This window comes from Bufo bufo, chromosome 6 (genome assembly GCF_905171765.1).
Source record: "Bufo bufo chromosome 6, aBufBuf1.1, whole genome shotgun sequence".
In the NCBI taxonomy this organism is placed as follows: Eukaryota; Metazoa; Chordata; class Amphibia; order Anura; family Bufonidae; genus Bufo; species Bufo bufo.
In genome coordinates this window covers 303,216,447-303,242,092 of record NC_053394.1, presented here as the reverse complement: position 1 = coordinate 303,242,092, position 25,646 = coordinate 303,216,447, and the positions used below count along the sequence as shown (strand labels likewise).

The 25,646-nt window shown below is 45.1% G+C and overlaps 1 protein-coding gene across 2 annotated transcripts; it reads right to left on the bottom strand.

Annotated features, from left to right (window-relative positions):
• Positions 1-1,393: 1,393 nt before the first annotated feature.
• On the bottom strand, positions 1,394-23,800 carry MED1 (mediator complex subunit 1). Of its 2 annotated transcripts, none has more exons than XM_040438199.1 (17): positions 23,682-23,800; positions 18,733-18,832; positions 18,562-18,640; positions 18,430-18,484; positions 18,118-18,253; positions 16,397-16,425; positions 15,225-15,296; positions 15,086-15,148; positions 14,896-14,984; positions 14,724-14,813; positions 12,953-13,067; positions 11,554-11,678; positions 11,320-11,438; positions 10,429-10,630; positions 9,253-9,348; positions 8,427-8,532; positions 1,394-5,031 (listed from the first exon to the last, which is right to left on the bottom strand). In XM_040438199.1, the coding sequence occupies exons 2-17, from the start codon at positions 18,817-18,819 to the stop codon at positions 1,785-1,787; spliced, it is 4,710 nt and encodes a 1,569-aa protein (XP_040294133.1). In that variant the 5' UTR covers positions 18,820-18,832; positions 23,682-23,800; the 3' UTR covers positions 1,394-1,784. The 2 variants fall into 2 exon arrangements, with proteins under 2 accessions (XP_040294133.1, XP_040294134.1); XM_040438200.1 differs by having other exon boundaries at positions 14,911-14,984.
• Positions 23,801-25,646: the final 1,846 nt, after the last annotated feature.

Genomic DNA, 25,646 nt, shown 5'->3' with positions numbered 1-25,646 from the left:
CAAGAGCCCCCCCATAGAGGTGAATAGAAAGGTGGTCATGCATGTGCAATGCGCTCTTTATTCACTTCTATGGGAGTTATGGAAATTGGCAAGTGCACTTAGCTATATTCTGAAGTGAATGGAGAGAACGCGACGAATGCACAGTGTGCTCTTCTTCGCTTTGGGGGCCCCATTCTAGAGATAGGTGCGGGTCCCACCTCTATTTGACTTTGGTGGTATATCCTAGCAATATACCACCAATGTCTCAGATGATGCAACTTTGGGAACGAAGATGGCATACTATGTTCGGCAAAAAAAAATAAAGCAAAGAAGCCCCAAGGAATGAAAAATTGCCAGCGTGAACAGAGCTTAAGCTTTCTCTAAATGACAATACGTAAATAACGGAAATTTGTTTTAATCAGTGCCAAGGCGTTGACGCACATCAAACTTGCCAACTAACCTTACAAACAGATGTTAATACAGTACTTTTAAACTTCCACCCTTTGTAAAACTGTCCTGTCCAATCTGAAATTACATTTCAAAGTCAACAGGAGACTCAACTTACAGAGACATCAAAATGCCAAGAACACCATATGCAAGACAAGTCTACCAAGGAACAACTATCAATTTTACTTCAGCACCTTTTTCATTACTTACTAGTCAACTCAACAGCCATGGTGGTGTATCAGAGGGGCTGCAATGTGTCAAAACGTACACTCCTGCCTCCTGATATTTTCAGATTCTTTTGTAGGTCACTTAAATTACTACTACCAACTGTGTTTGTGCCCAGCCAATCTGGTAGAACAAAAAAAAACCATCCTTCTCGTTACAACTTTTGAAGACATTGACAGCGATTGCCAACTCTTGCAAAGCAACCCTACATCAGTAACCACCAAGAATTTCAGGACGAAGCTATACATGAAGCTACTGAAGGCAAACACCAAAAGATAGGTAGGGGTTTACCGGCTACAAAATAAATGTCTCAATGAAACAAAATTTTATACCAAACATTTTATTTCCATAACAAACATTTCCTGAACTCTTTTCCAAAAATTTTTTTTTTTTTTGTAGAATGACAAAAAAAATCAGATAAAATTATATACAGATAGGAAAGGGGTATTTACATAAAATAAAATGTAAACTTTTTAAAATATAATTATTACAAATAAATCAGAATTACAAATAGGTGAGTGGGAAGCTTAAAAAAATAAGGCATTTTTTTAAAATCACAGCTGAATGTAGTCGGTGTGAAACACACAACTATAGAAGAAAAGCCTTACACATGTATCTATATGTGTAATGCAAACAGATCTTTATCTAATTCAGTTTTGTTATGTACATTCATTTAACACATTCTCACAAGCACTGTACTTCCATCAACGGACTTCTTAAAAGCTAACCATAACCTGGTGGCTTTTTTTTTTTTTTAAATACTGATGTGTGGTTTAACGATTTTAAAGGTGAACACTTCACTTACACGTGGTGGACATAGCCATAATACAACTAATACACTGTAGGTAGAGAATGAGAAGCTCATACTGATATACAGCATTCTAATGATCAAGAAGCTGCCTCCACTGTGCATAGGTGAGACGTCCACTAATATAAAAGTGGTAAAACTCATTATAATGCCTTTTTTCCTCTCTATAACTTATATTTAAAACGGGACAGATACAAATAAAATGAAATAGTGGATCCCATCTACTGCTAGATGCATCTAGAGCTACTAGCAGCAACAGGACAAATCTAGAACTGAAGCATCACACATAGCCACCGCACTCGAACTAGATCTTATTTTACAAAGTTCAGTTCCCTATAACAGCCACATTCATTAAGTCATCATCTTCACCAATTAAGTACCCTGGACTTGGACGGGCTGTTCTTTCAGAAGATAAAAGGGTGCCACCACCCATGGATAATGTAGGGTCAGAAGATATTGGTGACTTCGACCAACTTTCTGGCTTCATACTGTAGGACTTCTTCTTTTCTCGATCCCGATCCTTGTCCTTTAACCTCTTCTTTTCTTTTTTATGCTTTTTGTGCTTTTCTGCACTATACTCTGGCTGTGTTCGTACGCCTCCACCATCATCTGAGCTAGGACTATTCTGGTAAGATTTCTCCGCAATTGAGGAAGATCCTGACTCACTTTCACTGTCGAGGGTTTGTGGGGTATATGCTGGTGATTTGTTGTGGCTTGGTGAGCATCGCTCATGCTTTGGAGTTGAACCGCTGATCAAGGGTGAGCCATAGCTCTTAGGTATTTGTGACCTCAACCCATCCCCACTCCCTTCTCCAGGCTTCTGCAAGGTTACTTTTGCTTTGATGCTAGGTGACCCCCCATCATGCTTGCTGATAATAATTTTGGCTACTCCAGTACTTCCTGAGCCCTTCGAGTCTCCTTTCTTGGATGAATCAGAGGATCCACCAGAGACCGAAACTTTTGATTTCTCTTTCTCACTCTTTTCACGCTTAACAGGGAATTCGCCTCCTACAAGTCCATGTTTTGAGGACATTCCATGACTAGGGGCTCCAGGGTTTCCTCCCCCTCCAGAAGCCTCCATAGGATCCTCTGAACCAGGACCTCCTGTACCCACCCCATGTTTTAGTTTATCTATAACAGCTGTTAGTGATGGTTTTTTATTTCTGCTTGGGGACTTCCCTTTTGAACTACCATGAAGGTTCTGGGAGACATTGGAGCCACCTGAAAAAGAGGATGACGACGATGAAGAAGATGAGGACGACGAGGAAGAGGATGAAGATGAGGAGGAGTTTGGCTTCTGTGAAAGCGATCCTGAAGAAACTAGACCAGATGATGACTTCATAGTGGAGTTTGAACCTCCCCCTGACAAATGTGAACCCCCTGAGCCAATAGGTGACTTGGCTTTTGAGGAAGGTGGAGTCCCTGGCATTGGTTTCATTGGGGAAGATAATTTGTCAGTGCCTCCAGATGGTCTAGAGTGTGAAGGGGAAATGTTTGGCTTCGAGAGTGCAGGATTCATCAACACTGATGGCTTTCCCTGTGGCTTAGTCTTGCTACTTCCAGAACTACTCCCTCCACTTCCTTGACCATGCTTAGTGATGGGAGAAGATCCTTGTTTGCCTATTGACTGAGAACTACTTTTGGACTGGCTACTCCCTGATCCAGTTGGACCAGTGTACATTCCACTCCCACCACTGCTCATCTTCATTCCAGACGACCCATCAGACTTGTTGTTCTTAATTTTTCCAGAAGCAGAAGATGTGGATGAGGAGTGGCCATGGTGGCTTTTGCTACTCGATGAGTTTCCTGAACCACTGCTTGAATACTGACTATGAGAAGTTGGTTTTCCAACGCTCATCGTACCTTTGGGAATCTGAATGGTAATTTTGGGTATTGGGGGAGTGGCCATGCCAGGAGGAGTTTGAGATCTTCCCGATGTTCCTGGAGATTTTGAACCTCCAGTACTGGTAGGTGGGGTAAATGGACGATTGGCAATATGTGAGGGCGATTTTCCTTCAGACTCTTTTTTGCGTTTGGGTGGCTTTTCTTTACTTTTACCATCACTAGAAGGTGTTCTACTGCGTTTCCCAGATTTTGTATCTAGGCCTGTACCCTGAATCCCACTCAACCCTCCTCCACCCCCTCCCCCATTACTCCCCTCTTTCACTCTCTGTTTTTGTGGCCTATCTTTTGTCAACTCTCCAAGTAATGGGCTCTGGCTTCTACTATGTGATTCCATAATGTCCACCCCACCCAGTCCCTTGCCACCTCCAATAATACTAAAATCTACTGTTTCAGCTGCTGGCCCTACCTTGTACTTGCCTTCACTCCCATCAACAGGAATTCCTGAAACTACACCCAGTGACAGCCCCTGCCCAGAAAAGTCCTGCCCAGAAAAGTCATGATCGTCGCTCAGGCTGCTGTCTTCATTGGGGTCATCTGTAAAACCGCTTTGACTGTTCAGTAGTTCTGGGTTAAAATCCACACCGTTAAAGAAATTATTAGAGGAGTCACTATTTGGGCTTCCATTTGCTTCTGCAATCAGATCGGCGGCATCTGCATAAGGATTATCTCCGCCACTTGCACCATCAACCGGAAAGACATCTGTGTCAAACAGGGTGCTCTGAGAGTGACCCGAGCTAGAGGAGTCTCTGACAGGAGTGCCAAGATTAGGGCAATCTTCCCCAGTCCCTGAAAGCTTTGAAGCTTCTTCTGCTATGTCAGAAAGGATATCCGTAACATCTGGAATAATTGTATCAGTACTGGGCAGCCTCACCATTCTTTGCATACCAGACTGGGCATGAGTCATAGGCTGCTGGTACACCGTAGGGGGTGTGCCACATTGGCTAGGTGCTGGTGTAATATGGGGTGTGTCCAGGGCATCACCCGCCATGCTCACATCAAATATCGGATTTTGAGAGTCCACATCCATGGAGAAGAGCTCCCGTTGAAAGTCATCTTCAGTCTGGTTTTTCATCTTTTCTGTCCTAGGTCTCTTTTTCTTGGGTTTTCCAGTTCCTGATGGACCAAGTTCTGTTCTAGGAGATCCAGAAGAGTTCTGTCTTTCAAGGGGACTACTGCCATACAACGTGGAGAAGTCCTGTGCTGGGTTGTCTTTGAGTAAGTTCATTAGCATGGGATGATTTTTAGTATTGCTAGCTGGAGAAGAAACAGGTGGTGGGGTATGATGGGGTGGAGTAGGACTTGAGCCTATATTTCCACCCACGTTTCCTGTGATCTGAAGTAGGCTGGTTAGTATGGGATTCTGAGTTACTTTGTTGTAGTCTTCCCCATGCCCTGTGGAATCATGGCGCTCTTTCATATTCATGTTACCAATGTTATTCATGTTGAAAAGAGCAGTAATGGGTCCTGAGGAATAAGAGCTGGTTGGGGTGGTGATTAAGGTAGAGGAGCCTGTGGTCATTCCATAGCCTGGACTACTGGCTGGAGGAAGGTTCTTCTTCACCATATCTTCCACAGTCTCTGCAATAAGTGACAGTGCAGGAGTGTCAGCCTGGATGGTCTCAGCTTTCCTACGAATGGCTCGCATAGTCACAGGGATGGACATGCACCTATGTAACAAAACAAAAAAAGAAGGTAAATATATGTTTAAGTCCAAAATGTTTTTCATGAAGTGACTGAAGTAGATCAGTGTAAAACAACTATGCTTGCATTATCCATTTACAATAAAGTATTAACCCTAGAGGGTTATAACCATCTCGTACACTGGTGATATATAGCTAGGGTATGCCACCGAGCATGCTCCGTGTGCTCTCCATCCACTTATCTGATACTTTCTGAAGTCCTATAGCAGAGAAAGAAGAGCACACTGCGAATGCACGGCCACCTCTCCATTCACCACTATGATACTGCCAGAAATAACCAAACCAGGGACCTGCACCTGTCTGACATTGGAATACTCCTTTTAAGAGGATTTCAATCTGGAATAAAAAAAAAATCCGAGATGTTCTCTTCCCTCAGGTTTCTTTTTTATTTATTTTTTAATCTTGGTATTCAACACTAGGTGCATGCACTATCAAATGCATGAAGGGCAGACACCATGGCAACCAAGAATAACCTAACCCAAATATGAGCTACCGGTATCTTAAAGAGAAGGCCACAGGACATAACGGTATTGTGCCACATGGCAATATCACGTCTTATCACAATTTGCTGTGGTTTTAAGGAGCGGCTGCTATTGGCTCTGCAGTTTTCACAGGTGAAACATGTTAATAAAAAAAAACAAAAAAAAAAACTTTATTACCTGTAAGAACTGCATAGGCAAAAAAACGCATTGCAAAACTGTGACAATGTGCGGTAAAACATATGCCGTTCGACCACATGGCCCGCTAGCTACTTCTAAACCCAGACTGAGAAACATTGGAGACAATTTATCGTGAACTTTACAGCAGTTTTCGGGTTTCAAAAAGGTGCAATATTTTTGAGGTAAGCAACATTTGCACAATACTTTTTGGGCTTTTTACACTGCCCAAAACACTTTTAAAAAAGTGGCTTAGCAAGAAAGAGCATGGCCTCCCATGGCGTAAATTATACCACAAATTAGCTCATGGCATAAGGAATGCTGGAAGATGCACCAAATTTATTGAAACCTATTCCTCTTATTTTATATGAAACACCCAGTCTTAATAAATTCAACCCCACTATGGATGAGATTGGCTGTAAGAAAATTCTCTGTTAAAGGGGTTGTCCGGGTTCAGAGCTGAACCCGAACATGTCCCCTTTTTCACCCAGGCAGCCCCCCTGAGATGAACATTGGAGCATTTCATGCTCCGATGCTCTCCATTGCCCTGGGCAAGGGCTGTTTGTTTATAATTTTGAGACTGATAGGTGGAAGCTTCCGCCTAGAAGTGTTGCCGGTGACGTCACAGGCACTAATGGGCAGGCTTTAGTGCTGCCCTAGACTGTTTTACAGGCTGTGGCAGCGCTAAAGCCAACTCCATTAGTGCCGGAGACGACACTAGGCTCACGGCTAGGCGGACACCTCCACCTAGCAGAGACCACGTACGTCACTGGATCTAATGAAAAAGGGCAAGGGAGAGCATCGGTGCATGAAATGCTTCGATGCTCATATCAGAGGGGCTGCCTGGGTGAAAAAGGGGATATGTCCAGGTTCAGCTCTGAATCTGGACAACCCCTTTAAGCAGAGAATACGCAATGCTACAAGATAATAAAATGCTATTTTGTCAGCTTTACATGTGGAAAATAGCTGGTAGTGTGTCCCAGCCTATTACAATCACCCATAAAATACATCATGCCGTATTATTACAGTAGGGAAGGCAGACTTCATCACTCAGGATAAACCAATACAACACCCTTTTCCGGCAATATGGAGGAGTAACAAGGACGGAGTGGGAATTAGTGACAGGACACAGCTCTCACATCCTGCAGCTCATAAATACCAATCCAAAGAGAACACAATTCATTTTTCATCTTGGTATTTCCTGGGGTAAATTAAGGCATGTCATAAAAAAAATTAAAATAAATGAATCATCCATTGTCTTTGGCTGTAGTAATGTGTGCAGACTTCTTACTACACTGACATATTATACATCACGGTTAACCAGAATCTACCCATGTAAATGGCACAGAAGAAATGTTGGTGGGGGGGAGGGGGCTGAGCAGAATCGGACAAACCGATTTTTTTTTCAACCAATCCTTTTGTTCTCCCGTTACATGTGTGGCTGAACCAAGCCAGTATATGTATGGAGGAGGCGGGAGAGATAGCCATCAGCTGACGGCTACTGAAGGTGTATGGATACCCTTATATAAGGGTTGGGGAGGGGGTAGAACACTTTGATTTGGAGTCAAGAAAGGGAAGTAGACAAAAAAAAAAACAAAAAAAAAACAAAACACTGGACAGCTCCTTCTAATGCCCAAAAGGTTACTACCTTAAAGGGACACTGACAGGCCCTATAAACATATTTAGTTATTCCTATGCAGTCATAGATCTATTAAAGTGTATTCCAATGATAGAAGAGTACCCCCTGTCCGCATTGTAAACCATGTAAAAACAACTTTATATTCATCTGTCAATCACATTTCTTTATTATTATTCACTGCGCTGGGCAGCTCTTACATTTCCCGATCCTGTCAGTTGCCGCGCATGCCTGATAGATACTTATGGGCATCGGCCCTGGCACCCTCCCAAGCCTGTAATTGAATCCAGCGCCCGAGAGAAGAGCGCTGGATTCAATTACAGGCTTGGGAGGGTGCCGGCGCATGCGCAGATGGTCCGATTGAGGCCGATGCCCATAAGTATCTATCGGGCATGCGCGACAACTGACAGGATCGGGGAATGTAAGAGCTGCCCAGCGCAGTGAATAATAATGAGCTGGGCAGCGCTAGGAAACGACAGTTGAGGCGCGGCTGGGCACGAAGGTAGGAGAAAAAACGTCCCTTGGGCATGAAGAAATGTGAAAAAACGCCCCTTGGGCATAAAGAAATGTGATTGACAGATGAATATAAAGTTGTTTTTACATGGTTTACAATGCGGACAGGGGGTACTCTTCTATCATTGGAATACACTTTAATAGATCTATGACTGCATAGGAATAACTAAATATGTTTATAGGGCCTGTCAGTGTCCCTTTAATACATTTGGTACTTAAATTGGACATCACACCAACACCCTTGCAGAGAGAACCAGAGGCATAATCTGGGGCCTCAATACAAAACAGCCTCCGCCCCATGTGTACCATCCCTGGAGAGAATGAAAAACGGAAGACACTGCATTCTTGATTTAACACTGTGCCTCCTGACATTGTAATGCAGTGTCAATTCAGCCTTGCCCGCTGTTTTGTGGGGGTATTCACAATAATCGCGTTGGCCTTGGGGTCCACCAATAACGGCACTGACAACAGTGACAGTTATTTAAAAAAACTTCCCTAAATTGTTACACAAAGTACTTTTAAACGACACGTTCATGGGACGCACACAATAAACTTACCTCTGAACCACTTTAGTGATGAAATCATCCGTACAGATGAGAGCGTCAGAAAGACCTTTATATAGTTTGCAGGACACATGGGTGGAATCCTGAACGTCCATCACAACTGTATGAAAAACCTCGCCAATCAGTAACAAAGAAACCAAGACAAAATCATGTCTAACGTGACTTTCCAAGAATGGCTTACTGAGAAAACCAGCATACAATTACATGAGATGTGCCTGAAGCACACGCTGTGTTGGAAGAGGTACAGTGAATGAACAAGTATTTCTCATTATAATCTCCATTACTTACGTTCTACCTATATACCACCAAGGAAAGTATGGAATCCACTGTGGTAGACTGGTTTCTGGAATTACCAATGGCACCATAACAAACCTAGGGAACATACCATGCCCTGTCATGTACAATGGGAGCGTATCTAAAGACGTTGTCTCATGTAGCCAACATCTGCCCATATGCCCTATTAGGGAATATGGTTGGCATATAGAGGCATTTGGTGCTCAAATCCCCTATACTGTGGGACCAGAACAGAACTCAAGCTGCCCACGTGTTATATAGACGGCCACAGAAAGGTAAGTGCCTGGCTACCACAGTACAATAGGTCACAAGTCTACATCTTCTATTGAAACCTGTGCATACTGGCCAATGGCAGCCAGGCAGCAATTCAAGGTGACAATATAAAAATCTAAATTATGAAGAAAGACAGTAGAAAGAAGCAAGACAGTAGAAAGAAGTCAGTTAGCAAAGCCATAGTTTCAGTGTGGGAGCTTCCCCTTTGGTATATCTCCCCTCCCCATTCCAGACTTTCCCAAGAAAAACTTACCACAGACCAAAGAGTCATTCACCGGGTGCTGGAATGAGATACTGATGCAGGAGTCCGAGAGGGGGGAAACCTCAAACTGCAAAAGGTTAGGGCAATCTATAGGCAAAAGCAAAAAAATAAATAAAAAATTACCATATGATCACATGACCTATCCACTAGATCTAACTTCAGGGGCTATTTCTAATAACTTCCTTAGGAGGTCCTACAAGTTGAGAGAATGGAAAATAGTACAAGATATAATAGAACATAGTCGGGTGGGTGCATGGTGACGTATCAAAACTAGTGCAAGGGGGGGGGGGGGGGAAATCAATGGAGGAGTTAGCAACAAATTCAGATGTTGCTTTTCTCCTGCAAATCTCCCACATCTCCTTTGGATAGGTCATCAGTATATGATCGGTGGGGGCCAAACAGCCAGGACCCCCACCGATCAGCTGATTGAGAAGGCAGCAGTAGTGCCACAGTCTTCTCCAGCTTTTCGTAGGCCGTGTGACATTGCGTTCATCGGTCAGGTGGCCAAGGTGCAGCTCAGCCCCATAGAAGTAAATGGGGCTTCGCTGTGATACCAAGCACAGCCGCTTTACAGGGCGTTTATGTACGGCGTTGTGGGGAGGATGGAGAAGGCTGCAGCGCTCACAAGGGCGCCGGTGTCTTCGCAAACAGCTGATCGGCGGAAGTCCCAGGTGTTGCACCCCCACTGATCTTATCCTGATGACCTATCCAGAGGATACGTCATCAGTATTCAAATCTCGGAGAACACTTTAATGAGTCGGGGTCTGTTCAGGAAAATGGTAAATTTTTGCACGCAAGTTTAAACTGTTTTATCTGCGAATGCGTTCAGTGTTTAAGTTTTTCTGCACGATGCAATCAGTCTTTGATGTGTTTTTCACGGCCATGAAGAAAAACTGAACACTCAACATCTCCTAGCAACCTTCAGTGAAAAACACATCGCATCCGGATGCCTTCCGTTTTTCACTCCAGCCACATTCACTTCTATGGAGTCAGGGATGCGCGAAAAAATGCACAATATAGAACGTGCTGTGATTGTTCCTGTACACAGACCCCACTGAAATAAACTCGCTCATGTGAAAGAGCCCTAAAGCTATAAACTGCATAATGAAATCCCCTGGCTGCCTTTACCTTCTGGGACGGCTTCTAAACACAACGGAGGTAACGTACCTTCTTTTACCACAGTGCGCTTCACGCAGCTCCCAATCAGTGTGTTACAAGCCATCTGATGTCGGATGAGGTTGAGGATGGTGGGGACACGTCCAGGGTGCTGAAATGGGATCTTGCTAAGAAGGGTCCCCTGCAGGCACCTCCCGTCGGGGAGAGGAGCATCTTTATTTAAAAAATAGCAATGCTGCTGACCTGGCAGAGACTGAAATGAAATATGAAAAGGCAAGATTTATTGCAAATCTATTACTCACAAATCTCTCCACATTTCCTACCAACAACTGGAGATGAAAGCCGTGCACATGAGCAGAAAGTACCTCAATTTCCATAACTGTCTGAGAGAGCACTGGTCGGACAGCTGGATCACCCTGGACACTGACACCTTAAAAGAGAACTAAACCTTTGCTGAAACCACAAAGGTGCAGCAGTGCTCCTCAGAGCGCTCTGCACTTTCAGGTTTCATTGGCTCTACCTGATTTTTCCAGCGTGCAGACCCATAGGAAGTATATGGTACCTGTACCCCACATGATGGAAAATCTGAGCAGAGAAACCACAAACGTGCAGAGAGCTATGAGATGCTCTCCTGCACCTTCATGCTTTCAACAAAAGTTTAGGTAGCCTTTAAAGAAGCTCTTTGGAACTCAAACACATTTGGCTTGTCTTCAGGATAGACCATCAATGTTTGATTGGTGAGGGTGTGACCACCAGACACTCCATTGGTGACCGGATTGAAAAAGGCATGGCGTTGCTCTGTAGTGAGTGGCTGTGCATTGTGGTACCTTTATTCTGTTGATTGGTGGGGCGGTCCAGTGGTCAGACTCTTACCGGTCAAACATTCATGGCTTATCCCACAGAACCCCGTTAGGATGTAAGATGTACTGAAAATCAACGTACTGCATAGAATCGCATGTTGTGGTTCAAAGGCGACGGCTCCTTATCTTTGGCCAGCTCAAACTGGGTAACCAGCTCATAGTGAGGCGAAAAGGAGGGAGGCGTTTCAAACAAAGGAATACCTGCAGAAAGGACAAGATGGCGTGTGGCAAGGTAAATGTCCGTGAAGAGAGGACTATACATTTATATATACTTCTAGAACTAAACCCCGCATGAACACCCGGCCGCTCCGCTCACCTGTACAGTTCTGGATTTTCTGGATAAAAGCACTGGAGACAGGAATGGGTTGTGGAAACTTAAGGAAAAAACAGGCAGGATGGTCCACACTATTGGCATTGGTGACAGAAGAGAATGACGGAGTTCTGCAAATGAGAGTCACCACTTATTAATAAGAACAGATGGTACTCTCCTATCTTCTACAGATGAACTTACACAAGTATATTGGTCAACTGCTTAAAGATCACCCTTATTACACCAGGCCTACTGTATTTTGAAAATCGACTGTGACATTCCAGAGAAAATGACTTTTATTCTTCATGAAAATGAGGGTTGCAGTGCACCGAAGGGTGGGGCCAAGCCCCTCAGTGCACCACAGCTTTCTAGTGCTGACCACGTCCCTTGGTCCAGTAAAGCCGCCATTTGCATGAAGAATAAAAATCTTTTTTTCTTCATAACACCACAACTGATTTTCACAAGCCAGCCATCGTTTTAAATCAGCTGCATCAACCCTACCAGGCAGCACACCTGGTTTAATAGGGGTAATCTCACTCTTTAAAAAGCACTTCCTTATATATTATCAAAAGAATTTCATTTTGCAATGGCAGTGTTTCAATATCACAGGCAGGACAGCTAATATTACACTAAGGCAAATCCTTGATGAACAAGACCACTGCGGTGGAGCTGCAGAATTAAAGGGCTTGTCCTGCAATATATATTGATGACCTATCATCAGGATAGGTCATCAATATCTCATTTGCGGGGGTCCAACACTCGGGAGCCCCACTGATCAGCTGTTTGAAGAGGAGACGGAGCTCCATGCGAGCGCCAATTCCTCCTCATTACACTGCCCTTTGTCTCGGAAATGCAGTGTAACGACAGGAACTCGCTCCATTCACTTGAATGGAGCGAGTACTTGTAATTAACACTACGTCAACGCCCCACAGGAGAGGAGACATAGTGTAATGACAAGGAAGCACCTCCTCTTTAATCATATTGATGACCTTTCCTGACGATAGGTCATCAATATATATGGCAGGAGAACCCCTTTAAGTATCCTATGCCTAAAAAATCTGCAGCAGATCTGCTCAGTGTGAGCAACACCTAAGTATAACCTGTAAGGCTGCATTACACCTCAGTATTAACAGACCTGCTTCTGCAGCGAGGGCCACTCCAATTTCTAGCAAAAGATATTCAGTCCTTAAAATCCCTGCTACAGAGACGCAGATCGTGCCTTCATTTCCTAAAGATAGGGCGTGAGTCTGACAAATAGGAATAACAGCAAACTGTTCTATTATATGGCGTCTCTGAAGGATGTCACAAAAATCCTGTATTCTTAAACCGAAATACAGCATCTTGGTTAATAAGGTTCTGATTTCCCTGTTAATGCTGTAACTGCAGATGGAAGAAGCCTCCTTACCCCTTATTATCAATAGGATGTGAGCCTATGATCAGCGGAGCAATGGGCAGCTTGTACATCGCAGTTGTGGCTTCAATGGTGACCGATACATTCAGACCAAGTGATCGAGGGAGTACTGAAAGAGAAGTATACATTGCATTTAGGACTATGCTCAGTTTAGTCAAGGAGATTAAAGGGATTGTCTCACTTCAGCAAAAGGCATTTATCATGTTAAGGTAATACAAGGCAGTTACTAATGTATTGTGATTGTCCGTATTGCCTCCTTTGCTGGCTTGATTCATTTTTCCATCACATTATATACTGCTCATATCTAGGGGTTATAACCACCCTGCAATCCAGCAGCAGTGGTCGTGCTTGCACATGATCGAAAAAAGCGCCAGCCTTTCTGGTGACTGGGACTGTGAAAGCACGCAGAGGCACACATGAGCAGCAGGTCCTGTCCCGGCCATGTCGTATCTGTGCTGCAGCGGTGGCTGTATAATGTGATAGAAAAATGAATCAAGCCAGCAAAGGAGGCAATATGGACGATCACAAAACATTAGTAAGTGCCCTGTAGTAACTTGGCCTACATGATAAATGCCATTTGCTGTAGTGAGACAACCCGTATAAAGGGGTATTTCGGTAGGTAAAAGTTATCATATGCAGAGGATTGGGGATAACTATCAGAATGGTGGGAGTCCTACTGCTGGGACCATCACGGATCACGAGAACAGGGGCCCCGTAGCCCCTGTAGGTCCACTGTGCACAGCCACTCCATTCATTTCTATGGGAGTTCCGGAGATAGCCAAGTACAGTCCTCAAGTATCTCCAGAACTCCCATAGAAATGAATGGCATGCGGCTGCTCCGGTCATTTCGGGGGAGCAGCAGGGGAGCCTAGAGTGGGTATGGGTATGATCGGTGGAGATCCCAGGAGTAGGACCCACACTGATTAGATAGTTATCTCCTATTCTGCTTTTACCTACCGGAATACCCCTTTAAAGTAGTTTCACAAGGATACACTGTACACAACAAGGGGAATCTATCAAGATTAAAAGGTGCGATAAATTAGGCACATCACTGGCCCTCTGTCCACCAGAAAGTCAAACCTATGCCAGCTACAAGATGGCACAAATGGTTCAAGCTTTAGTAAATTTGCTAGGCAGTGGAAGGCCATGCCACCTTCCGCTAAGCCCCACCCATGCCACCCCCACTTTCTGGAAAAGTGGCGAGCATGGCGTCAAAGAGCAAAAAGGGTGCAAATATTTGCACAAAAAAGGGGTTGATCATGAGCGGTATGTTGAATCATAGAAAGAACTGTGCAGCTATCCAATCACCATCTCACACTCCTCTCTATAGGGCAGCAAGTTGAACACAATGAGCACACCTCCCCTACCCTGGCGCACCAGGAAAGCAGGTTTTAGGGGATGGGAAAATCTTAAATTTGGTGTCTTCAATCCCATAAGACCTCTATGGATGACATGGCTGCCTCGACCACCAAGAACAAAAGTATTAACTCCTCCGCTAACTTAGACGAAGCAGGAAAGCTGTTACCCTCTCCAACATGACAGACCACCAAGAATGATGGCCTTAAATGGGGTTGTCCAGCCTTTACTAAACCTGGTAGTGGTGGAAGCTCATTACTACAGCGCTGCTCCCAATAAAGACATTACAGTGCTGTGCAGTTCTGGCGCTGACTTATAGCTACACCTGAACAGCTTATCGGTTAGGGCGCAGGATGTTTGACCTAGGCTGGACATCCCCTTTAACCTGATCTTCCTCTTTATAACTCACCTTGTCCTTCGTTAAGTGTTACTGTAGCACCGGTGGCATCGTCAAAAAGGTCATATGGAGTGATATAATACTTTAAATTCATAACATGGCCTAAGTTGAGAGAAAAGAAGCTCATGAGTTTTATTACAAAGCAGCACCTTCTAGGTGTCAAGTTTCTAGAACGTTTTCTTGCCTTTAGAGATATTACCTCCACTTCTTGGCGTCAGGTGCCCAACAGTTCCCTGTAATATTTTGTCCAACACGCTAGCATTGGTCACCTGCCTGCATGAAATACAGATCACAGTAACCGGTCAATAATTATACGCGTTTCTAAACCATAGAATGATCTACTGTAGATCAACACAGTGTCCTGCTGTGCTTACCAGTACATGGCAGCCATTTTTGTGAGGTCCATTTCCAAAGACTGAAGTGCTACAAACATTTTCCTAGGAAGAGAGAGAAAACTATCACAGTCATAACCTGTGCATTCTGTGCCTGGGCCAACAGATAGCGGTCACTCACTTATCTCCTGGTATCTTGTACAGGTTCACCAGGCTCTTCAGATACTGAGAGAAGTCCTCAAAATTCTTATCCCTGAGGAAAAATAAAAAGCGTAACTAAACAAAGTACTGCAATTTGTATTACACATGCATTAAGTGGGTCGTCTGGGATTAAATGAAGATGGCTGCTTTCTTCCACAAAAAGCACCACACCAGTCCACAAGCTGCGTCGAATTGCAGATCAGCTCCGTTCAGCTCTAAAATTTTATTTTTATGTCTGAGAAAACGGATCTGTGACTTACATTGTGGTAACCAGTTGGGGGGGTGTACCTGCATAGACTCACTCTATCCAATCAGTGTTGCCATTGTCAGACTGTGCAGGTACACCCCCTAACTGGTTACCTCCCCTCTGTACCCTTACTGCAGACTGCTAGCAATTCAGTCATAACTTCTAGAAGGAATAATAGAGGGATGACACAACATAGAGACATAAGAATAGATGCTCCGGAATTCTTATTACATTGGGAATGTATGAAGCTATTAAAACAGGCATGTCCGGCGTGGTGACAGGTCCTCTTTAAGAGAGAAAACCATGTCTATATTTAAAGAGAAGGCGTCACCAAAAAATCTTTCTGCCAGTTAAAACTAGACAGTGACACATATCCTTTTTTTCTAATCTGTTTTTATTTTCTGATTGCGGCCATCTTGCCTGAGCGGTTCTTGACCTCATTTAGAAAGCAAGAAAATTGCTTTACGGCAGCTCCATGGTCAATAGACACAATGGTCGGGAGAGGACCCTATTGACTTTTATGGGAGAGATTTCTGGGTATACTTTGCAGAGGTCATTGTACAAGAAAAGAATAGATAATAATCACCTGTTGTGAATGGTGAATGGTGGCTGACTTATCTATACATAGGAGTGATGTCTCCCACAGGCTGATTTAGAATAATATACAACTGCAATAAAGTGATCTGTACCGACCAAGAAGTGGCGACGAAAACTGCAGGTTTTAATGTGTTTTTTTTGTTTTTTAAATATAGGACATGGAAAATTAAAAATAACCACCAAAAATTCTTTAAAAATATGTTAAATGTTAAAACGTGATTCAAACAATAGGTTTACATTTTCATTTATATTAAATTACATTTATACATTTTCTGATGACCCTTCTCCTTTAATGAAAGGTAACCAACCTTAGTTGCTGTACAAGTTCCGGGTGGCTCTGTAAAAGGCAAGAACAAATAATTATCACCACACCTAGAAGTCACTGGTAATGTTTAAAGCTACAAACACCATGGGGCTACTTTCACACTTGCGTTTTGTGCAGAGCCATCATGGACGGATCCGTTTGTATTATCTTTAACATAGCCAAGACGGAGCCGTCATGAACACCACTGAAAGTCAATGGAGGACGGATCTGTTTTCTATTGTGCCAGATTGTGTCATAGAAAACGGATCCGTCCCCATTGACTTACATTGTGTGTCAGACGGATCCGTTTTCTATTGTGCCAGATTGTGTCAGTGAAAACGGATCCGTCACATTGACTTACATTGTGCGCCAGGATGGATCTATTTGGCTCAGTTTTATCAGACGGACACCAAAACGCTGCAAGCAGCGTTTTGGTGTACGCCGCTAGAGCGCAATGGAGACGGAACTGATGCATTTTGAGCGGATCCTTTTCCATTCAGAATGCATTAGGGCAAAACTGATCCGTTTTGGACCGGTTGTGAGAGCCCTGAACGGATCGCACAAACGGAAAGCCAAAACGCCAGTGTGAAAGTAGCCTAACATATAAATCATTCCGACTGCAGACAAAGACCTGCCATTGCATAACCTCAGGTAGGCAGATCACCACTTATTCTATAGTTGAACCTCGCTCTCAGACTCTGCTGCTAATACGGCATGTGCGAACAGAAGTAAAATAAAGATGGAGGTTAACAGGGGTTTTATTCCTTTTTCCCAAATCTGTAACTCACAGATGTGTGTATGTGGATTACACGGTCAGTACATGTACCAACTAACTTTATTGTATGCATTCACACATCAGCGGTCTTTAATGGAACATTGGTCTGTGGTGATACCACGGAAGCACGCCCTATTTTGCCCATGGCTACGGATCCCTCACGTACATTATAGTCTGTGGCTCCATGAAAACTACGTATAACATCCGTGTTTGGTCAGTGGTTTTAACGGACCATTGGTCGGAGACGCTCTGGAAACTAATTTTTTAACCTGGCAATGTACGTGGAATACAGATTGGGGCTCATGCACACGGCTGTAGCTGCTTTTGAGCTCTGCAAATCTGCGGAACGGAACTTCCGGCCCATAATAGAACAGTCCTATCCCTGTCCGTAATGCATACAAGAATAGGATATGTTCTATATTTGGGGAGGATGCCACGGAACGGACATACAGATACGGAAAGCCCTGACGTGAATGGGTCTGCATCCAACCCACAGAAAAATGAGCATCGGATCTGGACAAAAAATACATTTGTGTGCATGAGCCCTCACACACGGAGGGCAAAAAAAGAACAGATAGACAACACAGATTCTTCATGAACATCTTCACAGATGAACCATTGACATGTGAGAGAGGCCTTATAAGATTTTTAACTTAACTTTAATGTTTAAAACTTGGCCCAGAGCAGGAGCTGTATAAAATAAAGGGAACCCCCCCCCCCCATTCTGGTACCCAATGGTCCCGCAGCTGTTCCTGCACACATGTCTACTGAAGTCATGTGAACAATGGACAGGACATCATCGCTGTGGAACCAGGGAAAAGCCCCTTCATTGATAAAACATAGTTCCAAAGGGGTCCAAGCACTGTAAAACTCTTCATTCTGGAAATCTGTGGTGGACTGAGCTATGATATAAGGTGGTTGTTCCCCTTTAGATTCCCGCTTATACCTACCATTGGGCTTTCTCCCTGATGAGCAACTTTGACATCAGACAGCTGCCCCTCTGGATCCAGATGAACCTCCAGGTAGAAAGGCAGGTCGGAGCTGATATAACACTCTGTGCCACTGGGACTTAAATGTGATTTAAGACTGGAAATCAATGGAAAAAGAGATGTCAGATTTACAGCCGCCAGACGCTCTGCAATGCACGAAGACGTCAATCATTACAGGCAAGAGAAACCATTTTTAGATGATATACTAAATATATGGCCGTCTATAGAGAGGAGGTCAGCCCTGCCTCATATTACACCATACAACCAGCTCACCCATTTTGTCTTGCTATAGACTCCAGGCGGTCCGTCATGGCAGACAGGGAAGACACTGAGAACAGAAAAGTCTTATTAACGTCTTACTACGCAGCTACTAATCTTCCTCCCCAGGCTTTCATCACTGCTCACCTTTTAAAGCTTTCTGTAGAGTTTCCAGGCAACCCACTAAGTGCTGGTGACCCCCGGTCATCATTCCAGTCCTCTTCTCCTGCAAAGAGAATGGAAAACGTAGTCCGAGAGCCCCACAAACATAAAAGAAGGCCTTCTACATAGTAAGAGCATAAACTAATTCTATCTTACCATAATTTGCCGAACCAATTTAATAGTTTCAGGCCATGGTCGATTCTGGCTGTACTTGGCATGGAGGCGTTCCAGGAGGGAACTCATTTTGGCTGGGACCCTGCGGGAAAAGAACATTCAGATGATTAAGGTCTCCTGTATGGGTTTTTTATGGTCCTCAAACCGCAGATACCGGTCCCTATTATAGAAATGTCTGTCCTTGTCCGCCAAATGGACAAGAAGAGGACATGTTCCATAATCTGTGGAACGGCTGCATGGATGCGGACAGCACACAGATGACATCCGTGTGCTGTCCGCATTTTCTTTTTGCAGCCTCATAGAAATGAATGGGTCCATGCGCGTCCCGCAAAAAATGCGGAACGGACGCGGACCAAAACTATGGTTCTGTGCATGAGGCCTAACACTGATAAGAAACGTTAGAAGCATATTCAGGAAAAAACTAAGAAAATGATTGCAAAGGGTGAGACACAAGCTGACCCTCTTAGAGGGCGAGACGACACAAGCTGACCCTCTTAGAGGGTGAGACGACACAAGCTGACCCTCTTAGAGGGTGAGAAATGCAGCTGCGACTCCTGGGAAGAAAACCCTTCAGAAAAGAGCACATTTACTAAGACCGGCTTTTTACGCCAGTCTAAGTTTCCCCCTTGCGCTGCCAGAAGATTCATCTACTATAGCAGTGGTCCCCAACCTTTTTTGCGCCAAGGACCAGTTTAATGCAAGACAATTTTCCCAGGGACCGGGTGGGGGGGGGCTTTGGAGGTGCTGGTGGGCGCTGACTGATTCATGGGCATAACAAAACACAAGATGCATCCCCCATTCACAGTAGTTATTAACCCCTTCAGCAGTCTTCACAGCATTTATTTCCCCCTTTCAGCAGTCCCCACTTCACACAGTAGTTATTAACCCCAGAGAGACCCCCACTCCCCACAGAGACCTCCACACAGAGATCTGCCACAGCTCACATGACTGGTTACTACAGGCGACACGAGCGCTCTCGACGTCTTCGTTTCCATGGATACAATAGCTCTCATAGCAAATGATCGGACCACGTGACTGACCATATGACAGGTAATATAAGGGACGTGATGCGGGAGTGAGCGGCGTCTCGGTGACAGTTGCCAACGCTGGTCTGAAGAACGTACTCTGTATCAGCAGGTGGGAGGAGCTCAGAGCTGTGCATGCGTACTGCGAGCCCTTTAGGCTGCTGCGCATTGACGGGGTGAGGGCGCTCGGAGGTGATGACAGCTGCAGAGACAAATAGACGTTCTGAATTTATATTCAGCCTCCAATCAGAGAGAGTTGTGCGGGGCATCTGGCCACCCTAATTGCCGCGGCCCGGCAAACAATCTTCTAGGGCCCGGTCCTGGGCCGCGGCCTGGCAGTTGGGGACCGCTGTACTATAGGACGAGACGTGTGCGCAACTGCCTCGCCCCTTGGAAAAATTGGCTTACGGTAGTTGCCCATAGCAACCAACCAGATTCCACCTTTCCTTTTCCAAAGGAAAAATTAGAAATGAAAGGTGGAATCTGATTGGTTGTAGGGGCAACTAAGCCAGTTTTCCTTTAAAGCAGTTTTGATAAATCTCCCCCGGTGGCTTTACCCTGACTGTAAGGTCCTTTCCCTATAAGCAGGGCTCTTTGCCCCCAAGCAGCTTCACCAACCCTTCATGTTTGATCAGGAACAGATCTTCGGGTGGAAAAGCTTCTAATGAAGGAGAAATAAATATCTCCGGAGTCAGTACATGGTGCGGCAGTAATTGCTTCGGACTGCAGACAACCTTAGGACTGGCGGCAATATTCTCTTTAGCAACAATCCGGGAGCCGAAACCCGACTTTTAGGCCAGAAAGCAGCTGGGATCCAGACAATGCCGTAACAGCCTTCTGGATACGCTGAACATACCGGAACGCCACAAGGTCGGTACTTCCCATGGTTCACGGTGATCACAGTGCCACATGCCCAGGAGCCAGGAGGCCGATGCTACTAGAAATGTTTTTTTTTTAATCAATACTAATGTTCTTAAAGGGGTTGGGTGCTTCTCCCACTGACTTCAATGGGAGCAGTGCGATAGTAACGTTCTCCCTCCACTACAAGGTTGACGGTGCTGTGTAGTTTCCGAGCTGATTTCTGGCGACAGGGCTACACCTGAACAGCTGATCTGCGGGGGTCTGGGGTGTCGGAACCATACCCATCCCCTACTGATGGCCTATCCTGAGGATAGACCACCACTTAGTAAAGGCTGGACAATCCCTTTAACAGTTGCATTATATATATTTATGATGCTATGTAACCCTTACATTTCTGGAATCTATTAGATGACACTGACATAATGCTGGCAGTGTTATCCAATACATTCCAGAACTGTAAGGGTTACATAGCATCATAAATCAATATAATGCTATGTGACCCCGGCAGTGCTGGGAGGTCAGGCCGGGTGCTGCGCTGCGGGCTCACAGCATGACAACCGCTCGTCTGCAAGGGGCCTTACCTGCACCCCGCTGCTGGTTTCTAACACCTAGGCTCCAACACGCTCCAATCCTCAAGTGTCAAAAGTGTCCCCCTTTAGTCACATCAATGGGTCACTTCACAGCAGCATATGATAGTGACAGGCAGCGTTGTCTGATGTGTCTGTACTGTGGGTTCGGAGAGGTTTACTGCCTTTGGCGCTGGCACCGCACTGTGAGGAAGGCGTGCCAGACTCAGACTAGCAACCGAGGCCTGCCCACGACTGACAGCTTTCTCCGCATGCACATCAATCATCAGTGGGTGAGGGTGGGCAGGGGAGGACAGCACAATGCCAGCTCTACAGTTGGTAGATGGTCACAGTCATAGTTTTGGAGAAGTTTACAGTCACTACCTTATGCTGCCCTCCTGAAGAAGGGGAATAGGTTCCATTTATAATAGGTCTGCTGGGTTTCTGTCTTCCTGAGGTCTTTGCGGATCCGCAATACACGGGCACCGTTCTGTGTGCATTCCGCATCACGGATGCGGACCCATTCATGTCAATGGGTCCGCAAATCCAGAGATGCGGAATGGTGTGGAACGGAAGCACGGAACGGAACCACTACGGAGTGCTTCCGTGGGGTTTCATCCCGTACTTCCGTTCCGCAAAAAGATAGAACATGTCCTATCTTTCTGCAGAACGGCCGGATCGCGGACCCATTCAAGTGAATGGGTCCGCGATCCGCTGCCCCATGGTGGGTGTTCGGGCATTGCGGCCCGCAGAACGGCCACGGGGCGCACACGTTCGTGTGCAAGAGGCCTGAATTAGAAGATTGCTGGAGACAAAAGAAACCTGACAGCACTCGGAAAACTGCAGACGGAAAATCCAGCCCTATTGTTAGAAACGCCTATTCCTGTCTGTCCAATGGACAAGTATAGGACATGTTCTGTCATTTGCAGAACAGCCGCTTGGATGTGGACGGTAATGCTTCCTGCATTTATTGCGACCCCATAGAAAGGAACTGGTCAGTATGCGATCCGCAAAAAATACAGATAGGATGCAGACCAAAAATACGGTCGTGTGCAACAGAATATTGTCAATCTATGGTAGCCAGCAAATCCGTGACTTCATCTACACCAGATCCCCTATATTACTGATCCAAAAATCAGAGGTACAGAAAGTAACACTGAAGGGGCTGTCCGAGATTACAAAAATGGGCCTTTAAAAAAAATAAAAATAGATAAATAAAACGGCACCTCTTCTGCCTCACTGCCATTAAAGAGCTGCAATACCAGAGACAACCTGTGGGCAGGAGTGGCGCTGTTTCTGGGTTAAAAAAAAAAAAAAAAAAATCTGACTTTTTTTCCCCTAAACTCAACCCAGCTCATATGAATACCTGGGCCGGGGAGAAGTTAGAGAACCCTATACTGGAGGTTTTAGGAGACCGAAACATGAGCGGATCCCATCAGAAGAAATCGTCTACCATGGATCCGCCGCTGTCTTTGGAAAGAAACATGGAGACAAACACAGCTCAACAAGATACACCCATGTGAATGGAGCCCCAGGAGCAACATGTATGTGATGCGCTAATGATGCGCAGAGCGGGTGCAGGAGAGGCCGCTCGGTAATGGGGCGCGCACTGCAAGAGATCAGCACTTACTGGACATTTAAAGGAATGGTCTTAGGCTGGCCATACAATAACCTGGCAGCGCTCTCTCTCCGTCCACCAACCGCTGAGCATGCATGTGTGTCTTGATCAGGGAGGAAGCCTCTGGTCGGGGCACGTTGAAATCCAAGGAAAGTAGAGTCGGGAGGCCTCATACACGTTAGGCACAACCCCTGCTGGCGGTTAGAGTAGTCCGCCTCGATCTCCAGAAACAGAGCCCCCTTCTGTCCACGGCTCAGCTCTACTCAAAGCCTGCAATACCAGACACAGACTAGAGAGGCGCTGCTTCTGGAAAACAATGAGACTCATTTTTCCTTATTTCCGCCAAGTTCAGCCGCCAGTGTGACATATGCTAATGAGCCTTTATCCCTTTAGGGCGTGGTTTCAGTTAACCGTCACCCTATACCAGCCATCTCCACCCTGTGGCTGTTATAAGACTACAACTCCCAGCATTCCCTGACAGCCACAGCTTGGCGGTCACGCCGTAAACGTTTCCCATCCCTTGTCCATCCAGTCACTACATACGACGACACTGGAGGGTCAGAAGATTTTGGTCACAGATCCCCCAGAACATCTGGCCACCTGTGAAGCCTGACAGACTAAGGTGCGACCAGAAGGAACTCCACCCATGGCAATGAATGCAGAAAGGGTTAATCTCCCGTGCTGCAGAGGAGGCTCCTCATCAGCCTCATCTCCCCCCTCCCCCACTTGCAGACATCCAGGTCTCCCATTCATAAGGAGGTCTGTCAGCCGTGATGGAGCCCCGGTGTCTGGCTTCCTGCAGGCTCAGGGCCTCTCCCGAGCGCCACTCACAGATCCGTGCTCCGTCCAGCCTGCACTCACCCTGTGCCTTGTCTCCCCGGGACTTCCTCCGATACGGGCGGCCGCGCGGCCTGCTCCCCGTACCCAGCACCCGGAACCTCCGCCGCAGTCCCAGCGCCGTCCTCCCATTGATCTCGCGAGACAAGTTCCTCGAGAAGATCGTAGTGGTTCAGGCGGAAAAAAACGCGAGAGCAGAGCGTCCGTAACGATAGCAACAGCAGCAACGCTAGCGACCGACGCTAGGTGGCAGCAGTCTTTTATTTTCCATGGCATTTAGCAGGGAAAGTACAGGAGTGATAGAGCGCAAACAGGGAAGTGGTGTTACTGTTACCCATAGCAACCAGACGCAGAATTGTAGTTTTTCTCACTTTTTTTTTGTGTCCATAAAAAATATTAAATGTCATTGATTTTGGGATAAGTGGTACAGAAAAAAAAGAAAAATTCTGATTGGCTACCCTGGTCAGGTCATCGGTATTAAACGCTCTAACACAAAAAGATCATATTACTATAGACATTGGGGTCCATTTATAAATATGTTTACGCCAAATTTTGACGTATGTTTTTATTTGCGGATCCATTGTAACTATGCCTGTCCTTGTCCGCAGAACAGACAAGAATAGGACATGTTCTATTTTTTGGGGGAACAGACTGGCGGACATACGGACACGGAATGCACATGGAGTAATTTCAGTTTTTTTTTTTGGGCCCCATTGAAATGAATGTTTCCGCATACGGGCCGTAAAAAAAACAACGTACGCGGACAAAAAATATACGTTTGTGTGCATGAGCCCTTATAGTGATTCCGATATTACACACAGATTAAGACCAGTTTGTTAGGCTATGTTCACATCCCTCAGATGAACTAATTTAACCCCTTGAGCCCCAGAGGATTGTTCGTTTTTTGTGCTTTCGTTTTTTTTTTTACTCCCTGCCTTCCTGGAGCCATAATCTTTTCTGTTCACATAGCCGTATAAGGGCTTGTTTATTGTTGCATACAATGTAGTGGGAAGCTGGAACAAAAAATTCCAAATGGGGAGCAATTGGGGAAAAAAGCCCAATTCTGCCACAATTTAAGGGGTTTTGTTTTTACTACTTTCCCTATGAGGCAAAACTGACTCATTACCTTCATTCTCAGGGTCAGTATGATTACAACAATTTATATAGTTTTTCCTGCGCTTTAAGGGCTCATGCACACGACCGTGCCGTTTTTTGCAGTCCGCAAATTGCGGATCCGCAAAAAAGAGATCCCGCCCGTGTGCCTTCTGCAATTTGCGGAACGGAACAGGAGGCCCATTATAGAAATGCCCATTCTTGTCCGCAAAACGGACAATAATAGGACATAAATCATAATTTTTGCGGGGCCAACGGAGCAACGGATGTGGACAGCACTCAGAGTGCTGTGCGCATCTCTTGCGGACCCATTGAAATGAATGGCTCTGTATACGGAATCAAAATACGGCCCGTATACGGAACGCAAAAAACGTTTGTGTGCATGAGCCCTAATACTGAAAAAAAGTTAAAACTTTCTTTTCATCGCCATATTCTGACCTCCTAACTTTTTGACAGTTATGTCTAAGGAGCTGTGTTGGGACATCTATTTTTGCGTGACTATCTGTACTTTTATTGATACCGTTTTGCCATGTGTATGACTTTTTGATCACTTTTTATTCAATTTCCTGGAGAGGTGAAATGATGAAAAAAGGTGAATCAGCCATTTAGATTTTTTTCCGTTATGCTGTAATAGTAGGGGAGTTTTTGAATGCGGCAATGCCTATGATTTCTTTTTTTTTTATAGTTTCTTTTTATTTAAATTCTGGGGAAAGAGGAATTTTTTTATTTTTTTTACTATTAGCCCCTGTAGGTCCTTATTGCTGTTATCCTGTGGAGCCTTGCCACCTGCAGGCCTCCATAGGAACTACAGCTCTGATATGCTAGGTCAGTGATGGCAAACCTTTTAGAGATCGAGTGCCCAAACTGCAGCCCAAA

Coding starts and splice junctions, on each gene's coding strand:
- MED1 (XM_040438199.1), bottom strand. CDS start 18,819: ATGAGTTCCCTCCTGGAACGCCTCCATGCCAAGTACAGCCAGAATCGA. Junction 14,985..15,085: donor AAAATGGCTGCCATGTACTG/GTAAGCACAGCA, acceptor TATTTCATGCAG/GCAGGTGACCAATGCTAGCG. Junction 10,631..11,319: donor ACAACATGCGATTCTATGCA/GTACGTTGATTT, acceptor ATTTCATTTCAG/TCTCTGCCAGGTCAGCAGCA.